General features: G+C 43.8%; 2 protein-coding genes across 2 annotated transcripts; one reads left to right on the forward strand and one right to left on the reverse strand.

Moving 5' to 3' along the window:
• Nucleotides 1-141: 141 nt before the first annotated feature.
• On the reverse strand, nucleotides 142-7,741 carry LOC125539578 (dual specificity protein kinase YAK1 homolog). Its single transcript, XM_048703065.1, has 18 exons — nucleotides 6,908-7,741; nucleotides 6,028-6,227; nucleotides 5,350-5,503; nucleotides 5,164-5,273; nucleotides 5,006-5,075; nucleotides 4,849-4,931; nucleotides 4,669-4,750; nucleotides 4,530-4,570; nucleotides 4,243-4,365; nucleotides 3,886-4,030; nucleotides 3,700-3,799; nucleotides 2,904-2,992; nucleotides 2,576-2,650; nucleotides 2,059-2,133; nucleotides 1,175-1,947; nucleotides 940-1,098; nucleotides 501-745; nucleotides 142-419 (listed from the first exon to the last, which is right to left on the reverse strand). Exons 1-18 carry the CDS (start codon nucleotides 7,085-7,087, stop codon nucleotides 340-342), a joined length of 2,784 nt encoding a protein of 927 aa, XP_048559022.1. The 5' UTR covers nucleotides 7,088-7,741; the 3' UTR covers nucleotides 142-339.
• Nucleotides 7,742-12,326: 4,585 nt separating this feature from the next.
• On the forward strand, nucleotides 12,327-18,880 carry LOC125539581 (probable protein-S-isoprenylcysteine O-methyltransferase). The gene is made up of 5 exons (XM_048703069.1): nucleotides 12,327-12,675; nucleotides 14,223-14,466; nucleotides 14,673-14,801; nucleotides 14,959-15,067; nucleotides 18,271-18,880. The coding sequence occupies exons 1-4, from the start codon at nucleotides 12,456-12,458 to the stop codon at nucleotides 15,047-15,049; spliced, it is 684 nt and encodes a 227-aa protein (XP_048559026.1). The 5' UTR covers nucleotides 12,327-12,455; the 3' UTR covers nucleotides 15,050-15,067; nucleotides 18,271-18,880.
• The last annotated feature ends 427 nt before the right edge of the window (nucleotides 18,881-19,307 follow it).

Raw genomic sequence — 19,307 nt, forward strand, 5'->3', positions numbered from 1 at the left:
CACCAAGGCAATGGCATTGCAACAGTGAGAGCAATGAACAGTTAAAAAACAATGTAGAATCTGGGATAGTTGTAACTCTAAGACAGCGCTGAGTCCGGATTCCAAAGGCTCGAAAAGCTTCACCAAGTGAACACAACCAGATAATGCTGTAACGATCGATTCTATTATATATCATAGAGTTCGAGACTGTCTTGACAATCAGGGACCCAATGGAGCAACGCAAATGCAGCAACATTGCAGGAAAGAAAAAGAAAACCAATAGCCAGAACCATCGCATCTCCGGTTTCGCCAGTACAAATAATTTATCCCGGCAATGAATGGCATTCCTCCGAGTCCACACTAAAATATGCTCCCATAATCTTTTCTGGGAAGGGACGAGGGTAGCCCGCCCGTCGTAAACGGATGCACGCCTGATCCTCCTGCGCAAATTAGGACAACTTACTTAAGAATACCAAAAGAAAAGGTGCTTCTCGAATCCGCTAAAAGGGTTTGGAAATTACCCCAGGGCACTCCCTCACCCATGCCATAGGGAGGCCATGCAGGCTGCCCGCTTTGGTGACTCCCCATCGGTGGCCGCATATGACTGTTAGTTGGCTGGTTGTATCTCGGTTGAAGAAATTGATGGCGACCTCGGAGACTTTGCTGAGGATAGTTCGGAGGGTTGAAACCACCGTAATTGATTGGAACAGTAGGACGGGTGCCCCTCCCATGGGAGCCTGAGTGAAGTTGCTGACCCGCTCCGTAGCTACGAAGCGCAACAAAAGTAATTAGTTGGCATAACTTGGAAAGGAGCAGATCATATAACATGGATTGTTGTGTCTTGATTCTTGAACTGAAAAGACCGATCTTGTGAAGCAAAAAAAGGGACATCTCAAGATATTCTGTCAGGTGGGTTCTTGTTTTGACAAAAACTCATTTAAAAAATTTAGAACACAATACCTTTGGCTTGTCGGTAAAGGGTTAGAGCTTGCAAAGTTGTGGCTTTGGGCACGGGTTGATCTGGCAGATCCGCCTGGCTGACCAGTTGCATCTCTAATATGAAGGCTGCTGCTTAAATCAGCTGACAATGAATTGTCTTCTTGCAATAGTGACTCATCACTGCAAAATAGAACAGTGTAACCATTTGTATTCAGACTAACTTTACAGGAAGCAATTTGAGCACACAATTCCTTACCTATAATTAGGATCCCAATCAGAAGGATCAAGTGTTGATGGAGCTGATGTATCCGGTAATACGTCAAATGAGGGCAAAGGTGGAGCATTATGTGAATTATATGCTTGGGAAGGCCCATGACTAGAAGAAGCCTCCACGGAAAAACCACTCCTGGAAGCTATTTGTGGTCTCCAACTAGAATGACCAGAACTAGGTAATGAATGCTGAGAGTAGCCAGCATGTCCGCGAATATAGGCATCCGAATGACTAAAACTGACACCATCTCCATGCCGTCCTTGTCCATGCTGAGATGCATATTCATGTGGTGGCATCGGCATGTTCTTCCTCTTGCTGTATTGGCCTACTGGTCCAGCTTTTCCCAATGGGGAGCCATGAATGCCTCCACTCGCAGGAGAACCAGAGCCATGCTTCCCAGTAGAATTAGCCGGGGTATGCATCTGGTAGTTTGGTGGGGTAAATTGTGATGGACTGGCACCAAGAGACATAGGCCCCATACTTCCAGGGCTCAATCGAATGCCTCTATCGTAAGAGAGACGAGGTCTCAGCCTAATATCTGGACTAGAGCTAACATGTGAAAATCCAGAAGGACCTACTGGTGAGTAATACATGTTGCCATTATTAACATCACCATAGCTTCCATAGCTGCTAGCGAGACCAGCATTGCCAGCATAGCTACCATGGCTACCAAGACTTCCATAACTACTCCCATAAGAAAAAGGCATTTTTGGAGGATAGGGGTTATTAGGAGGTAGACATCTGTTCACACTTCCAACCTAAAAAAAATTAGAACACGGGACATTTCAGTTTTAATGGACAAGAAAGATACCATAGGATTATAATTCTGCAAATTTAACTCAGGAGCAACATAAGAGAGTAGTTATCACCTGAGGGGAAAGACCTGCAACTAACCAGTGACCTCCTCCTGGATTGTGATCAACTGCTGCAGCATGAGCAACAGGCTACAACACAAATCAAAAACAGGATAGGTTTGAGAAAGAAAGAAAGATTGAATGAATGTGTTTACAAGCTAAAACTAAACTGTCTTTTAATTAAGGTAGAAAGCTATCTTATATCTACTAAGATCAACGATGCAACCTGTAGAACAACACTAGTGTACACAGGGAGCATTTTACATATTGATAGGTTTGTCGATTGGTGTATGTCTGTATGAAAGAGACAGAATTAAGTTAACTATCCGCAGACCATTGATCATTATCCTCAACGAGGCAATATGCCAACAAAAATTCACAACCTAATCTTATTTTTATGCAAATATACTTGTCATTCCTCCAAAGATAGATAATTTCAAACCCCAAAGCAGAAGCACGTCATCTAGCTTAATTTCAATTTCCTTCTTTGATAAATACGAAGTTAAGACACTAGAAGTAAAACCGTACTCACAATTCTTGGAGTCTCAGAGACAGGCTCGTATGGACCAGTAAAAGGTTCGCCTGTAATGAATGGATGGCCTGACGCCTGAAATAGGATTGTACAAATCATGTCCTTGCACATGGATCTGAATTATGTGAAATTACCAACTTGTACGTAAGAATAAATTGTGTTTTCATGAGTAAAATCTAGTAAAAATATATATATACTGTTATAGAAAGAAATGACGATTCATCAACTTAACCTGACATAATAGACTCTAATGAGATTGAAAATATTGAAGTCTCAACCTTTACATAAAGGCCAAGGCAATACAATTGCACAACTAGCATGGGAATACCTGAAATGGCGACCATCGCTTATTTGGATCAAATTCAAGAAGTCCCCTCAAGAAATCAACTAACAGCACGCGATCTGCTTTTTCTGTCTCTGAATCAAAATGCAACACCTGAGAACATGATATCAAACTTGCAAGCTGTACTCTAAGAGCTCTATTCTGCAGATTCAAGATAGTTGTACTCTAATACCAAGCCCAAATTGAAGCAAATATCCCTACAATGTCTATACTCCATAGTCCATACTAATGACCACTAACCCTGAGTCAAGTTGCAACCAGTTTATCATTCGTGTTACTGATCGAAAGCAGCACAACGCCTAACTATAACAAGATAACCTTTATAGGGGCACAATGCATTGCTTTCAAAGACGAAATTACAACTCAAGAGGACACCAGCATGTACGGCAAATTAAAAAAACAATACTGACAGGGAGCAGATTGAAAGGGCTCCCTCTAGTTCCCAAAAAATGTCATTTCAGATACTAGCAGTCTAAAAGGCACAACTTTGACTACCATGTTTTATTATAATATCCAAAAAGCCTGACAAAACTACAATTTACTAAAGCACATTTGATAATATAAGTTACACATGTGATTTCCAAAATCCGATCAAGATATTTATAAAGATAACAGTAGTCAAACTCAAAAGTTTGACTGCAGCTATGTCAAAAGTGACACGTTGTGAGCAGGAGGAAATATCAACGAGAGTACATATGGTACTGATCTGAAGCCTATTCTAGGCAACAGCTAAGAAGCCAAAATCTATTCACAGAACTAAGGAGACGACAAAAAGACAAACCTGGCAATTTTGTATTGTCCCAAGGATAGGTATATATTAGTTGGTCCAACCTTTGCTGTGGGAAGTACCATTTCCCTAATTTCGGCCTTTTGGTCTCCCTCTGGTATAGATAGCAAGGCAGAGCATTAAGATAGTCTATAATACGACAGAAATCAATGTTATTTTGTCGAACCACAAGAAACTTACCCCCTCAACCTCGTCTTCACTTAACATTCTGTATGCAGTGCCAGGGCCATCATGTGGCCCAATACCCAGATAACTACTTCCAACATGTTTAAAAAATTTAGTAGTATTCTTAGCTTCCCTTAGCAAGTCATCTGGTGGTTGCCCCCTATAAATGTTTTATTCAAAGGAACAAAAAAAACAAGCATTATAACATGGTAAAGCTCGCCTGTGTAAATTTCTTAACTGACCAAAAGAACTAAAAGGGTAAGATTATAACAACAGTAAACTCAGCAGAGGCATCTGCTTTAGCATGCTGACATGTACTTAATAGTATGTAGATACAGAACTAGGAGAGAAAATTATAGGTACAGGACCTACCCGAGAATCTTTAGCATACGCTTAAGCACATCATATTCTGATGCCCCAGGAAATAAGGGTAGACCTATAAACAATTCGGCAACTATGCAACCGAATGACCACATATCAATCGCAGTAGTATATCTGTAACTGTTAAGGCTCACGTAATTTGAAAAGGCAAAAAGAACTTCATTGAAGAAAGCATTGCTCTTTATAATAATAATAAATATAAAAGAGCATTCCAGAAAATGTTGAGCAAGATCCTTATGGTGAATGATATGCAACAACTTGCCCTGTATATAGGATACGGATAGCCAAGGAGAACTTCTGGAGACCTGTAATAGCGGCTCTAGCAAAAAGGAAGGGTCGAAGTCTTACTTTCAAATAACAAACATTACTTGAATAAAAAAAGGGTTTAATTATGATGTTACAGAAGTTTAAAGAAACCTGGATGTATGAGTACACAGTTTTACCCTCCAGGCATGCTGATCCAAAATCAATAACTTTCACTGCTGCAGCTGTTTTTGCACTGTAAATTCATTGTACAACCTCAAGCAATAGTTAGCCAGGGAAAATACCATCCAAAACATAATAGTGTAAAATTCAATACTGATAGGGGCTACTCACGTCGGAGCTAAGAGGATATTTTCTGGTTTCAGATCGCAGTGAATGATGCCACCATCTCTCATCACTATCATGGCATCCAATATCTGAAAACGTAAAACAAGATCAAGTAACAGGTACTAGGTTACTAGTTAATGGGAAATGCATACTAAGACCATACCTGTTTTGAGAAGGCCTGTACAAATTGCACTTTCAATCCTCTTAAATGATTCCTTTTTAAAAGCTCATACCTATAATCTCGAAGTTCATAGTGCAGTCTGAACAAAACTAAAAAGGAATGAACCTACAACCGAAAAGGTTCGACAGAAGTAAACTTACAGATTTTGACCAAGCATTTCAAAGGCAATACACAGGTGATTTTGGAATGAGAGATAATCTAGCATTCGGACAATGTTGTGCTTATCATCAGGATCAAATTTCTGATTTAGCTGCAAGCATAGCCACAACTAAAATGGTGAGCCATCGCATATATTAATGAAAAAAGTTCCTAATGGGCTATCATACCGTTCTCAACAGTGAAACCTCCATTATGGCCTGCTGATAAAACGCAGGCTGGTTTTTTATAACCTTCACAGCAACATACTTGTTGGTTTCTGTGTCCCAGCATTTCACAACTTGGCCAAACGTGCCTTGGCCAAGCATTTCCTTGACAACGAACCTGAGTATCAAAATGAGAAAGAGGTACAGTTCAACGATATGCTAGTCATGCTCAGCCGCAGCTTTCCAGACTCTCAGAACAGCAAATGCTGAGACAGCCAATTCCGATTTATTAACAGAACTTCCGGACATGACATGAAAATTGGAGACGCCAGTTCATCTAACTTAACTGCATATGTATAAGTATAATCTTCAATTACTTCTCAACAAACATGCCTTAGCGAATTTCAAGATGAACATACTTGTTTATTGATCACTGGTCAGGATGTATAAAGCCTTTTTCACATACTCCCTCTGATCCAAATTAATTGGTGCAGCCTCTATACAATGTAAAATGGACACTGTATAGAGGCTTGGTCAATTAATTCGGATCGGAGGGAGTAACTGATTCTGGAAGAGTAATACCATCCCCTATAATAGTCTACTAATTTATACAGTAACAGTGCATGATGCACTAAAAAGATGGACAGGAAGATGAAACAAAGCTAATGAGCACATCAAACACCAAGTCTGGGGAAAATTTACCTCCGATTTGATGTCTTGTTGACCAACTCCAGGTTGACATACAATATGAGGTCCCAATTTGCATTATCAACTCCATCATTGTGGGCCGGGGTCGAAGGATGGGTGAGAAAGCGCTTTGGGTTTAGTGTCTCTGAGTACTTAAACTCAGGGTGGCATCTTTCAAAAGTGTTAATGATGTCCGCCGTTAGCCTTGCAACGCACTACACGATAAGAAGTGTCAGCTGGCAGCTGAAGGACAAAAGCATATGGAACAAGAGTTGTAACGAACAAGTGAGACAGCATCTGGATGTCTCGATATGGTAATATCGAATCGTTTATAGCGCATACAAACAAACTAGTGAGAATGTTCGCCCATAAATGTCGCTTAAAAGTGCATGGACGGTGTCTTATTCAAATGCATGGATTGTGTCTTATCCAAATGCACATCAAACTTGGAGAACTTTACCTACAACATTTCTTAGCTGAACAGTGAGCACTATTAGGACTTAGGGTGGATGCTGAAGTGGCTACAAATGAGTGCTGTACCTCGGAACATTCTTACTAGCTAAATATAGTTTGGTACGTACATTTTTCTCCCCATTTGTGATCCCCCCTTCAGTTGCACTTAATGAGTACAGTACAAGACACTACAAACTTGACGGGCAAACAACAACGCCATCTTATATGAAACTCCAGCACTCTAAACCTGTTAGTTCATAGAGACGAAACTAAGAGCATTTGACTAAACATGCTAGCAAGGAGCAAGGAAGCAACAGTGGTAATGGACTAGTGCTACGATGAGCAGTCAAAAGCTACATCAACATGGTAAGCTGAATTCAGCAACATCCAAGAGCCAGCCTGTGGTAAGGAACATGGCAAATAGGAGGAGAATGAGGCGTACCGGTTTCCTCTTGACGCCATGAAGCTTGCTTATGCGTGCGGCAACGCCACTGCCCGACCCCGACGGGGACGGCTCAGCCGCCCCCGCCCCTGCGCCCGCGACGAAGGGCCGGAACACCGTGCCCTCGCTGGGCGCCCACGCCGGCGCCGCGTCCTTCCCCTGCCTGCCGCTCCCCTCCATACGCGCGCGCGGGCGGGGCAGCTAGCCTACTCCGAGGCCGCGCGGGGAGATCTCGCCCTCGCGGCCGACGCCCACCGCCACGCGCCCCCGACTCCGAGCCCGGCCCGAGCGGCGACGATCACAGCGTCCGCGGGAGCAGCCGAGCAGCCGCCGGAGGAGTCCAGCTCCATCCTAGGCTGCGTCCGCGGCGGCCATCCCGATCCCCCGGCGCGACGCGACGCGACGGGCGGCAATTCCGTGCCCCGGCGGCGGAATTGGGATCGGATTGGGCCCGGCGGGTAGGGTTTTGTCCCGTTTGTTTGTTAATTACTGCAACAACGGCGGATGAAACGAAACAGAAATAATCGCGGGATGAAGAGAGAGAGAGAGAGCAGTGGGTGGGAGGGAGGGAGGAAGAGGGTGGACTGGCTCCGGATTTGGATCCCCGATTCGGCGGCCCGGAAACTAGGGATTCCTCTCGGGGGGGAGGATGGAAGGGGGGTGACGCGGCCTGGGAGGCGAGCTGGCTCCTCGACGGGGGGCGGATGGATTCCCTTCCGAAATTTCTTCCTTCCCTCCCCGCTCGTGTTCCTCCGCCTCGCCTCGGCTATTTTCCTTGCCTTTTCTTTTCTTTTCTTTTCTTCTGCCCCCTGTTTTGTTTTGTTTTCCCGTCGTGTGGAGAGAGGATACTGTGGGCGGGCGATGGCGATTGGGTGTTTGATTATCGACGACTGGTTAATGGGAGGATAAGCACCAACCAACCTTCCCGTTTTTTGTTACTCGCCTGCTCCTAGGCGTCTCCCCTCTCGGGCTTTTTTTAATTTTATTCCGGCTGACTGCGCTGCGCTGCGCTGGCCGTTGTTAGCCGTGAGACCTCGGTGTGGGCGTGTCTGCGCGATGAAGGGTAGATGCGTTGCCTGCCTGCTGGCCCCGCGCGTCGCGACGTAGGGGGCGCGTGGGTGTGCCCGTGGAGCCCGCGTGTCAGTGGCGTGCGAGGTAGGCCGGCTGCCTGTCCCGTCGTGGATTCTGCCGATAAAGCTGTCCAGGTGACATGGCGCATTGTCCCGTGAACCCGGTCCAGGTGGCTGGTGGCATGCACATGCACCGTTTGTCCTTTTCCTCCCCCCTTTTTTTTTATTACAAGCGGGCGCAGACGAGATGGTGAGGCGCCGCCACCGTATCCGTGTGTCCACTCGACTGTGTTCAAAGTTGAATCGGTCAACCTAATAACCATGCCAATTACGTGGAAGTACAAGTGCGCACGCATAACTCCACCCACACGCCAAGAGATTGTTCTTCACTAAGCATCGAGTCTCCTTGCTTATCTAGATTCTTCTGTACTTTTGTTTGGGTGATATGCATTGTACGCATGGGTTAAAACAGGTTACGTGGTGGGTTGACCGCGCATCACTGCCATCCAATTATGGGCGTCTCATGCACCTTCCTCCTCTCCATTGCTCTTTTATCATATTCTTTGATGTTTTTATGTTCGAGGCACTTCGAGAAACGGTCATACGAAAGAATATTTGACTGGATTATACTCTCTCCGTTCTTAAATATAAGTCTTTGTAGAGATTTCACTATGAATCATATACGGATGTATATAGATGCATTTTAAGTTTAGATTCATTCATTTTGTTCCGTATGTAGTCCATCTAGTGAATCTCTACAAAGACTTATATTTAGGAACGGAGGGAGTAGAATATTAAGGAAATACCCTGTTGTTGCTGACTTGTGACTTCCTAGACCTATATGATGCGGAAAAACTTGCTCACACACTTCATGATGAGCTGTTACTGCTATTTATTTCCCTATGAGTCTTGACCATGATGATAGCCCTGGGAACATGGCAAACTTCTCATGTGTCAAGCTGGACCATGATAAGAACCATGTTACAATTTCACTGCTCCTCAAAAATGGTCAATAGATTGTCGAAAGAGAAGCATGGCATCCAAAAATATAGAAGTAGTTATGATCATCCGCTTATCTAATCTGTTTATGGCTAACAATTGAGTAACACAGATGATTATGAGTCTCATAAATTGATTTTATACGAAGATACGACTAAAAACGTATAGAGAAAATGATGTTGATTCTAGAAATTACGCTAGACCTAGAGTTAGACTCTTGAGCAAGAGCCATTTCCTCCCTATTATCATAAGTATCTTGCTCCTAGGTAAGGGGATTGTTTATTGGTGATGTCACAGTTGTGTAGGTTTTTCTATAAAACACAACCTAACTTTTTTAATGAAGAACATACAGGTTGGTAGGTGTCCCATGAAGCGAACATTATGGGGATCTTTGAACTGTAGGATTTTCATAGACCGTTAGCGGATTGGGACTACTAAATTATTGTGAAATCTATTTATGTGACCTCCGTTCCATAGGAATCTCAATATGAGCTTAAACCTCATTTTGTTTCTCCCCGGGGAAATCCAATGCACTTTTACTCTATCTCACTCTACAGTCTCTCCTCGATTACCAATACTACTTGTGTTTATTTCCTACGCACTCTCAAAAGGCACATCTCACAATGTTTTCATTGTTTTAAAATCACATAAGAATTCATAGTTCTCCTCAATCTTATGTCTTTCTTTTTTTCAAGAATTACATTTTACCTATTTATGTGATATCAAATCCATGCTATCCTAAGACTCTATATGCTTTTTTTGAAGGCCGAGGGAAGAAAAGCCCTATTTAGTGCTTAAAGCGCCGATTTTGGGCTCTTCGGTACATGGAGCTCACACAACCATTCATTTGTCAGTTCTAACGGGGTCGACTCATGTTCTTTATTTTTCCCTCAATGGTTTTGGCCTTTCAGTTTTAGGGTTGAGTTTTCTGGTTTCTTTTGGATTGGGCTTTGTTCAGGTTTTTCAGTTTACATTCCTTTTTTCATTTTTTTACTCTATTTTCCTTTTATTGTTTACCTCATTAAAATTTCGTGAACATTTTCCACCTGTGATTTTATTTTCAAATATCTGAACATTTTTCAGATCTCCGAACATTTTTTTAAATACGTGATTTTTTATGCAAACTCTTCCACAATTTTTTGAATATTTATTAAATACGTGAACTTTCTTAAACTCACATTTTTTTTTCAAATTCATGATTTTTTTTCAAATCTGTGAACATATTTTGAATGAATGGATATTTTCCAAATTTGTGAACACCTTTTCAAATCAATGGATTTTTTAATCCTGTTTCTTTTTCACATCCATGAACATTTATCGAATTCGCCAACATTTTCAAACCCGCAATCAATTTTGAATAAATGAACATTTTTTGACATTCTCACCTTTTAAAAATACACAAACATTTTTAAGAAATAATTAAAAAAAGAAAACCACCTAGTTTTTGACATAGTAGTCAGGCAAGCGATATTTTTTCTTCAAAATTGGCGATGGCATGAGCCGATCAAGCATTGTAACCAATATTTTTTTAGTCTAAACACACTTTATTTATTAACCATAGTCCAAATACATTGAGATACAACTTAGGTCCGGAGTATCGAGGAGCCATAAATGGCGTCTGAAAAAAAGTCCTAAAGTATGCTTAGCGAGGCTATGTGCCTCGATATTAGAAGCGTACCCCTGTACATGGCTAGTCCTCTCGTGATACTCCAGTCCTTCAGATCTCTCTTTTACGTGCTCCTCCCATGTCAAGTACGGGTTACCCTAGCCTTTTTGACATCATATGCACGCTTTAGCCGTCTGCTATGCATTAGAGCTTCTGGAGGTCTGCGCTGAATATGCCCAAACCATATGAGACGATGTTGGCCAAGCTTCTCTTCAGTCGGTGTTACCCCAACTCTATCTCGTATATCGCTATTCCGAACTATATGCCCTTTCTTGTGTGGCCACACATCCATCTTAACATGCACATCTCCGCGACACCTAACCGCTGGACATGTCGCCTTTTAGTCGATCAACACTCAGCGCCATACAAAGAAACCACTGAAAACAAAACAAAAACAGTGAAGAAACCGGAAAAAGGAACCAAAATGAAAAAAATAAAAAAGGAGCCAAAACACAAAAATCAAATAAAGGGAATGAAACCACTGAAAACCAAACAAAACAGTGAAGAAAACGGAAGCAAAAACCACATAAGAAAAACGAAAAACGCAAGAAACATCGAAGAAAACATCACACAAATCCATACTTGGGCCGGCCCAACTGAAAGCTTGCTTCAGCAAAGCGATAACTATTTGTCGACCTCACCTAAAAAATCTATTTGTCGACCGCTGGTGGCAAATAGGATTGGGCATCGCATAGGGAGAGCGCCGCCGCCACATGTCGCCTACTGGGCATTTTTCTGGATTTTTTATTTTTCTATACGCGTTTTCGGGTTTTTTATTTTTTTTGTTTTTATGACTTCTTGATTTTTGCCTAGTTTTTCCCTAGGTTTTGAACATCCTTTTTTTTGCGTGAAAACATATTTTTTTCTCTTACACGAGAGGTACAAATTTGCTTCTCGTGAGGGCACAGGTTCACTTCCACGAGAGGCACACTCGGAAAGGGAACCGCGAGAGGCACAGATTTGCCTATCAAAAGAGAGATAAAACATGTTTTTTCTTTCTGTTGCGAGAGGCACAATTTTTTCATGGAGGCGCATGCTTCTTTTGCGAGAAGCACAACTCGAAAAGGGAAAACGTGTTTGTTTTTCCTCCACAGAGGTACAATTTTGCTTCCGCGAGAAACACAACTGTAAAAATTAGAAGAAAAAACCCGAGCTGAAAGAAAAAATACGTAATTTTTTTTACAAATTCGTTACATTTTGTGAACAGTTTTTACAGATCCGCGGTCATTTTTTGAAGTCGTGAACATTTTGTTGAATTCAATTTGTTTTTACAAATTCATGAATAGTTTCTGAAATTATGAGCAATTTTTGATTTCGCAAACATTTTTAAAAATTTGAGAACACTTTTTTAAATTTGTGAACATTTTCTCAGAACCCATGAACGTTTTTTGAATTCACGAATGTTTTCCAAATTCGAAAACATTTTTTGAATTCATGAATTATTTTCAAAAGCATGAACATTTTTTGAATTTACAAACATTTTAAAATCCATGATCATATTCATCAAAATCACGAACATTTTTAAAATTCGTGAAGATTTTGAGATTCGATTTTTGTTTGAAATTCCGAACATTTTTAATGAAGCAAAAAAAAGCAGAAAAAAACGAAAGGATATAAAAGCAGGGGCGCCCCGCCCCTACATGGGCCGGCCCAAAGTCCCGTGCGTTTACCTTGCTTTCCACCGCGTGGGTCGGGGAATAGGAGTCGCCCCTTTCTCTATCCATCCCGGCGGCCCGACAGCTTCGCCTCGCCGACGCCGTGGCCGCCCCGAGCTTTTCCGGTCCCCGTCCAGGTCCCCAGTAAAAGCTTCCGCATGCGGCATCTCCCCCTCCCGGCACCTCTCCAACGCCAAGCATCTCTTCCCGCTGCCCAAGCCCTGAGCCCCAGCGCAAGCTCCGGTCCCCAGATCCCCGCTGTGCCCATGGCGGCGCGGACGCAGGCGTGGCAGTTCGCGGCCGCCTTGGCCTTCTTCCACGGCTCCGAGTACGTCCTCGCCGCCGCCTTCCACGGCCACAGCAACGTCACCGCCACCTGTGAGTGAATCGCCTCTTCGGCCCCCATCTTTGCCGTCCTGAGACGGTGCTCGTGAGATTGTCTAGATGCTACTACTGGTAGAGAGTAGAGAAGGTGCTACCGATGCACATGATTCTTGTATAGTACTCCTATATGCTTAGATTACAGCGCCCTGGTTAACATGTGGTTATGTGAAGCACATATGTGGGGCCATGAGGATGTCAATATGTGTCGTTTCGTCTGATCCAATTGGATTGCTGCTGGTGTGGTTTGATTTTGTTTAGATAGTTGAGATGACTTGAGAGGAATTGGCAGAATGCATGCTTTGGCAGTTCCCCTATTTGCATAATTATCGGTGTCATGGTCTCGGCAATTTCTTCTTACCTAGCATTTAACTGAAAAACAACCATGGTATACCTGCGCTGTCCGATCTATATGCAATTGTAAGAATTTTTCTGTTTAGCTTAAGAACTCAACAGAACGAAGCTACCGAGTACTATACTGTGATAAATTTAGGGGATAAGAAAGAGCAAGCATCTTTTTTTCTTTGACCCATGGAGACTAGCTCCCATGTCGGCCTTTTAGAAGAAACAAGGCATCATGCAGAGTCTGCGCCTTGAACGCGGGTGAGTAAGCTTACAGACGTGTGCTCTAGCCAACCGAGCACCACTCGTTTCTCAGAAAGAATGAGTACCAATGGGCTGACATGAAGGTTGAGGTCAAACTCCAAAATCAGAAAGTACAATTTGAGTGCCTCTACAGAGTAGTATTTTACCAATTAAGTTTTAATATGCCTGATGAATTAATTTCCTAATTAAGTGCTTCATAAGCCATCATAAGTATTTATCTTCATATATAGTACAAATTGGGGATGATTAAAAATAGTTATTCAAACTTGATTTGTTCAACTTGCATTTTTTAGTTCACTTAACTCTGGCTCTAAACTCTTTTAGTTCAACAACAACAAGAAAGCCTTTAGTCCCAAACAAGTCGGGGGAGGCTAGATCTGAAACCCATAGTATCTCGCAACCAACTCATGGTTCTGGTGATAGCAAGCTTCCATGCACCCCTATCCATGGCTAGTTCTTTGGTGATACTCCAGTCCTTCAGATCTCTATTTGATTGGATACTAGCACAATCAGAAAATTCATAATCATAGGTTATCAACTTGACACATAAGATGGTCAAAAAGAATATGAGGGGCTGTTTGGATGTTGCCCATACTAGCCCAGCCAAATCACGGGCACGCCAAAAAATTGGCTAGCTATTTGCTCGCCGGCGTCTCACCCATGGTTTGGCGTGAAAGTGAACTGAGGAAGGCCATGCAGCGTTGGCGAGCCAAATAATTGGTGCTCATCCAAACATATGCCCAACATGCAGTCAACGCCAACTTTTTTGCTGGCAGCTGTTGGCTCAAATCCAAAGAGCCCCTGAAAGAACACTACCATGCATAGATTGGCATCCGCTTCTTTATTTCATTTATCTTCTTTCTTTACCATTTAATTGTAATTTGCATTATGTAACTGCGTGACCATGTTGTGAGCTAATTAAGGTGCTTCTGATGCAGCACTTCTTATCAGCAAGCAGTATGTTTTGGCAATGAGTTTTGCAATGGTGGAACACCTGACAGAAAGTCTTTTCTTCCCAGAAATAAAAGGGTATCTGTTTGTCAGTAATATTGGCCTTCTGATGGTGCTTGTTGGTGAAATTATTCGTAAAATTGCTGTTGTAACAGCTGGACGTGCCTTTACACATGTTATACGGATTCAGTATGAAGACCAGCATCAGTTGGTAACTCATGGAATTTATAGGTACTTGCATCACAATTCAACATTTATAGTCTTGAGTAATGTTGTTGCCTTCCTCTGCATGTGCTCCAACTTAAGCATTTTTTTCGTTGCAACATAAAAAACATGGTGATAGTTCTGCATAAGACCTTTGGTTCATAGGATATGATTATCATAGGAACAGAAAACTAACTGGTTATAGCTGCTAAAGTATGTTCTTAATTGTACAGATTTATGCGGCATCCTGGGTATTCAGGCTTTCTTCTATGGGCAGTTGGAACGCAGGTTATGCTGTGCAATCCAGTATCTACAGTTGTATTTGCATTGGTGTTGTGGCGTTTCTTTGCAAAGCGGATACCGTATCCTTCTAAAAGAACCATATTTCTACCTCTATATCCTAGGCTCCCCATTGTCAGAATGTGCCCAATTAATGTGAATATTTCATATAAGAGTTAAGTATATTATTTTGTGTGCTTCTTCTACAGTTTTTATTGTGACCCCTTCACTCGAGAGCAGATATGAAGAATTTTTCTTGAGGCAATTTTTTGGCTCTCAATATGAAGAATATGCACGGAAAGTGCACTCGGGGTTACCATTTATAAACTGAGTGTTTCAAACTTGCAAAGTAAGTTATTGAGTCCTCGCTTTCCAGCGTTCTGTTCACACCATGTGTTTGGATTATCAAGTTAACAGACTGCTTTGTTACATTATTTTTAATGCTCCAACCATAAAGTTTTGTCAGTGTACACTGGTAGATACATGCTCTATAAGTAAGAAAAGTTGGATATTTATGTGTCATAATTCTGTATAGTTTGTCTTTAAAGAATATGGGTAACTTTTAGTAGTTTGAGTGATTGATCTAGTCTACCAGAATCTAAAGTTTGTATTATACAAGTCCGCCTTACCACCTGTTTGTACGTAATAACCTCCAACAGTTGCAGTTTCAGATTTGAAGCACACTTTCACACTAGTTTTGAGAATTGTTTTTGAGTCAACGACCATACCATGTTGTGGGCATCTCACGTCTTACACACGACTTTCTCAACTTTCATGTATTTTAGTGTCATCTATTGCTTATGTTGTTATGGCGCTGCTAGAAGGAGGGCGCGAGAGGGCCTGCCGGGGGCCTTTTGCCCACGGCCGGGCAAGATGGAAGGGATTTCCTTCTTAATTCTTGCTTGATTAGATTGATACATCTCCTCTCTTTATATAGAGAGGTTTACTTGACTCCCAAGCAAGGCTTACTTGACCCCTAAGAAAGCGACCCTTATCTCTAATTAACCCTAAGACTAACTGGCTATACCGCCAGCCTAGGCCATTAGGCCCATTACGTACTCTAACACTACACCCCACCTGGACATGCAGCTTGTCCTCAAGCTGCAGCCTAACCAACTTATAACCATGACTCGAGGCAACACCAACCTAACACCTAAAAACAAGCCTTTTACATCTCGGCTTGTTTTATTACTCTCAACCTGAAATGGACTGGGATGATTTATTTTGGACCTCTTAACAAAAAGTGGATACCATCCGCACGTCGGACGTGCACGTGTACAGCCACCTGGATCCCATGGACACCATCTGGACAAAAACAGTGCATATGTATGGCCACCTGGAAGTGGTCGCAAGAGCGACCAGCAGAGGCGCCCTCGCGGCGGCCGGCGGCGGAATGCAGTGGTGCTACGCGGTGCGCTCTTGTCGGTGACACCATGCCTTCTCCCCGCCGGACGGCTGTTGGTCGGCACCGCACATAGAAGAGTGGAGGGTTGTCGATGGACAATGGCGAGGAGGGGTGCGCCTCCCCAACCGCCGATGTCGCAGACTTTGAGGGCGTTGTCCGTGGGGAAAACAGCATGCCCAAGATCCCCGACGCAGCGGACGAGATCGAGGTCCTTTGCGCAGCGAAGCGCAACTGGGAGGAGCGGCAGCTGCAGACCACGCAACTCCCGCACACGCCGACGCGCTAGGAGGCCGCGTGCAGCAGCCTGCAGCCTCACCGTCGCCGACACGTGGCGGGTAGTGATCCAAGCTGGAAGCGGTGACGGCGACGGCGGAAGCTTGATCTGCTGGATGGGGACGCCCTGGGGAAGCGGTGATGGCAACGGCGGGAACTTGATCTGGTGGATCGGGACTCCCGTCGGCGCGGTCGATGCGGGGCCGGAGCTGACCGGTGATGGCTGCTGCAGTTGCAGTGGCAGCTGCGGCGGAGCGCCGGGCGCGGCGGAGGTCACCAGGAGCGGTGGCTGCCACTGCAGCCAGGGCGGGGCGGTGGATGGCAGCTGCTGCAGCGGCCTGATGAGCGCGGCGGAGGCCACCTGGTGCGGCGGCTGCCACGACAGCCAGGACGGGGCGGTGGTGGCGGTGGATGGCAGTTGCAGCGGCTGCTGCAGCAGCCTGACGAGCGCGGCGGATGCCGCCTGGTGCGGCGGCTGCCACGGCAGCCAGGACGGGGCGATGGATGGCAGCTGCAGCGGCTGCTGCAGCAGCCCGGCGAGCGCGGCGGGGGCCGCTTGGTGCGGCGGCTGCCACGGCGGCGCGGTGGCGGTGATGGGCGGCGCAGCCGGGTGCGGCCCATAGGACCCGGCCAAGAACAGATGGATCTCCTGGACCGCCTGTGTTAGGTCCCGCAGCGCCCCGGACACCTCCGGGGTGAGGACGACGGGGGCGGGCGCGACGGAGGATCCCGGCGCGGGCAGGAGCGGGGCGACGGTCGTGACCGGCAGCGGAAGAGACAGGTTGGGCGGTGGTGAAGACATGATCGAACCGAAGCTAGCTGATACCAAATTGTTATGGCGCTGCTAGAAGGAGGGCGCGAGAGGGCCGGCCGGGGGCCTTTTGCCCACGGCCGGGCAAGATGGAAGGGATTTCCTTCTTAATTCTTGCTTGATTAGATTGATACATCTCCTCTCTTTATATAGAGAGGTTTACTTGACTCCCAAGCAAGGCTTACTTGACCCCTAAGAAAAGCGACCCTTATCTCTAATTAACCCTAAGACTAACGGGCTATACGCCAGCCCAGGCCATTAGGCCCATTACGTACTCTAACATATGTATACTTTGTAAATAGCAAAAAAATTCAAATCGTGACAGATATATTCAGGAGGTACAGTTTTTTTTGTTTAAAGATATTGTGCTTCTATAGGTGGGGCCTTTCATTACATTAGAAAGACCATACAAATATATATGTCATAGATACCCTGGAATTGCAAATTTGTAATTTGTAAGAAATTTAAAAGAATTACTATGTTACAAACTGCACAAGGTAAGAAATATGTGTTGTTCTAGCTGCTGATTACTCCCTCCGTTCCTAAATATTTGTCTTTCTAGAGATTTCAACAAGTGACTACATACGGAGCAAAATGAGTGAATCTACACTCTAAAATATGTCTATATACATCCGTATATGGTAGTCCATTTGAAATCTCTAAAAAGACAAATACTCCCTCCGTTTCCAAATATAACTCTTTTTAGAGATTCCAACAAGTGACTACACGGAGCAAAATGAGTGAATTTACACTCTAAAATATGTCTACATACATCCGTATGTTGTAGTCCATTTGAAATGTCTAAAAAGACTTATATTTAGGAACGGAGGGAGTAGATTCCAAGATATGGATTGCTCACGTCGCCAATCCATGAGCTCATTGGCTTATCTTGAACCAACCAGTATTTAAAGGTTGTGCGCATGTGGCATTATCACAAAATCATTGAACATGCATTGCAACATGTATGTTTTGGGGTCACCAGCGATACAGACAGTTTTTCTCCCTTCTAATGTAAATATGAACCTGGAAACTGAGTACTGATTGTCTTAATTTTTTATTATAGGCAACGCTTACCCCCTGCTGTCCTCATCATTGATATGTCTAAGAAAAGCACTTTACAACATGGACTTGAGAGATGCCAAACGAGCAAGCTATGTCATGGATTTTATACACAATACAACACAAATCTGGAATTTCATCAAGCTGAAGAGTCATTCCTCAGCTCGTCAATCTGGGGCGAATGCTAAGAACTGTTGCTGATGTAAATGGGTTCGCTTACAGCTAGTTTTTCTGGAAGCTCTGCCATTCATTAGATTCGAACAGAATAGTTTCCGCTTTTTCTGGAGGACATCGAACATTTCCAGTAGGTTCGCTGTGTGAAAGCCTTTGTAGTACAACTGTATCAAGTGTGCCTAAACATATATGCTACAACTGTACAACTGTATCAAGTGTGCAGAAGAAAAGAAACCCCCGGTTTGTTCCATGGAATCTGAAATTCACTGCAGAGCTGCAGTTCTTTTGCCTCTGGTGCACAGCTAGCTTAGAATAATCAGTCATTTTTAGCAAGAAACAGTTCTGGAATAATCTGTCATTCTGCTTTGCACAGCTCTGGAATGCGAACAAGGCGGATAAAAATGTCTTGATTCTCCAAATAGAAACTCCTTGAAGTTACTGGTGCCGGACAACCTGGAAGTGGATATGCCTTTATTCATCCAAGTTATTATTTTTCTGCCAATAGAAGTTACCTCATCACGGACAAAAAAAGGTGTATTCTATCCGCCGCACCGGTAGCAATCAGATGATGCTGATTTGGGATAAACTTTTGCTATCGACTTAAACGACGTCCACATCAGGTGTGCGTAGCTGGGAGGGCCATGGTCGGTCCAAAAGCACCCGTGCACATCTTATCACTCCGATCTAGTGGATGCTTTGTTCGGCTCTACTTTTGACTTTTCAACTTTCAACCACCCAACCTATAGTTCTTTTTCCAGTTGTGCTAAGAGTTAGGCGACTGCAAATTCATGGAGTCTTCATCGATTTGTAGACCGTGCAAATTGTTTGTGATTCACGTTCCTCAAATGCGGAGACCGAGGCCACGGA

The sequence above is a fragment of the Triticum urartu genome, chromosome 2 (genome assembly GCF_003073215.2).
Source record: "Triticum urartu cultivar G1812 chromosome 2, Tu2.1, whole genome shotgun sequence".
NCBI classification, from domain to species: Eukaryota; Viridiplantae; Streptophyta; class Magnoliopsida; order Poales; family Poaceae; genus Triticum; species Triticum urartu.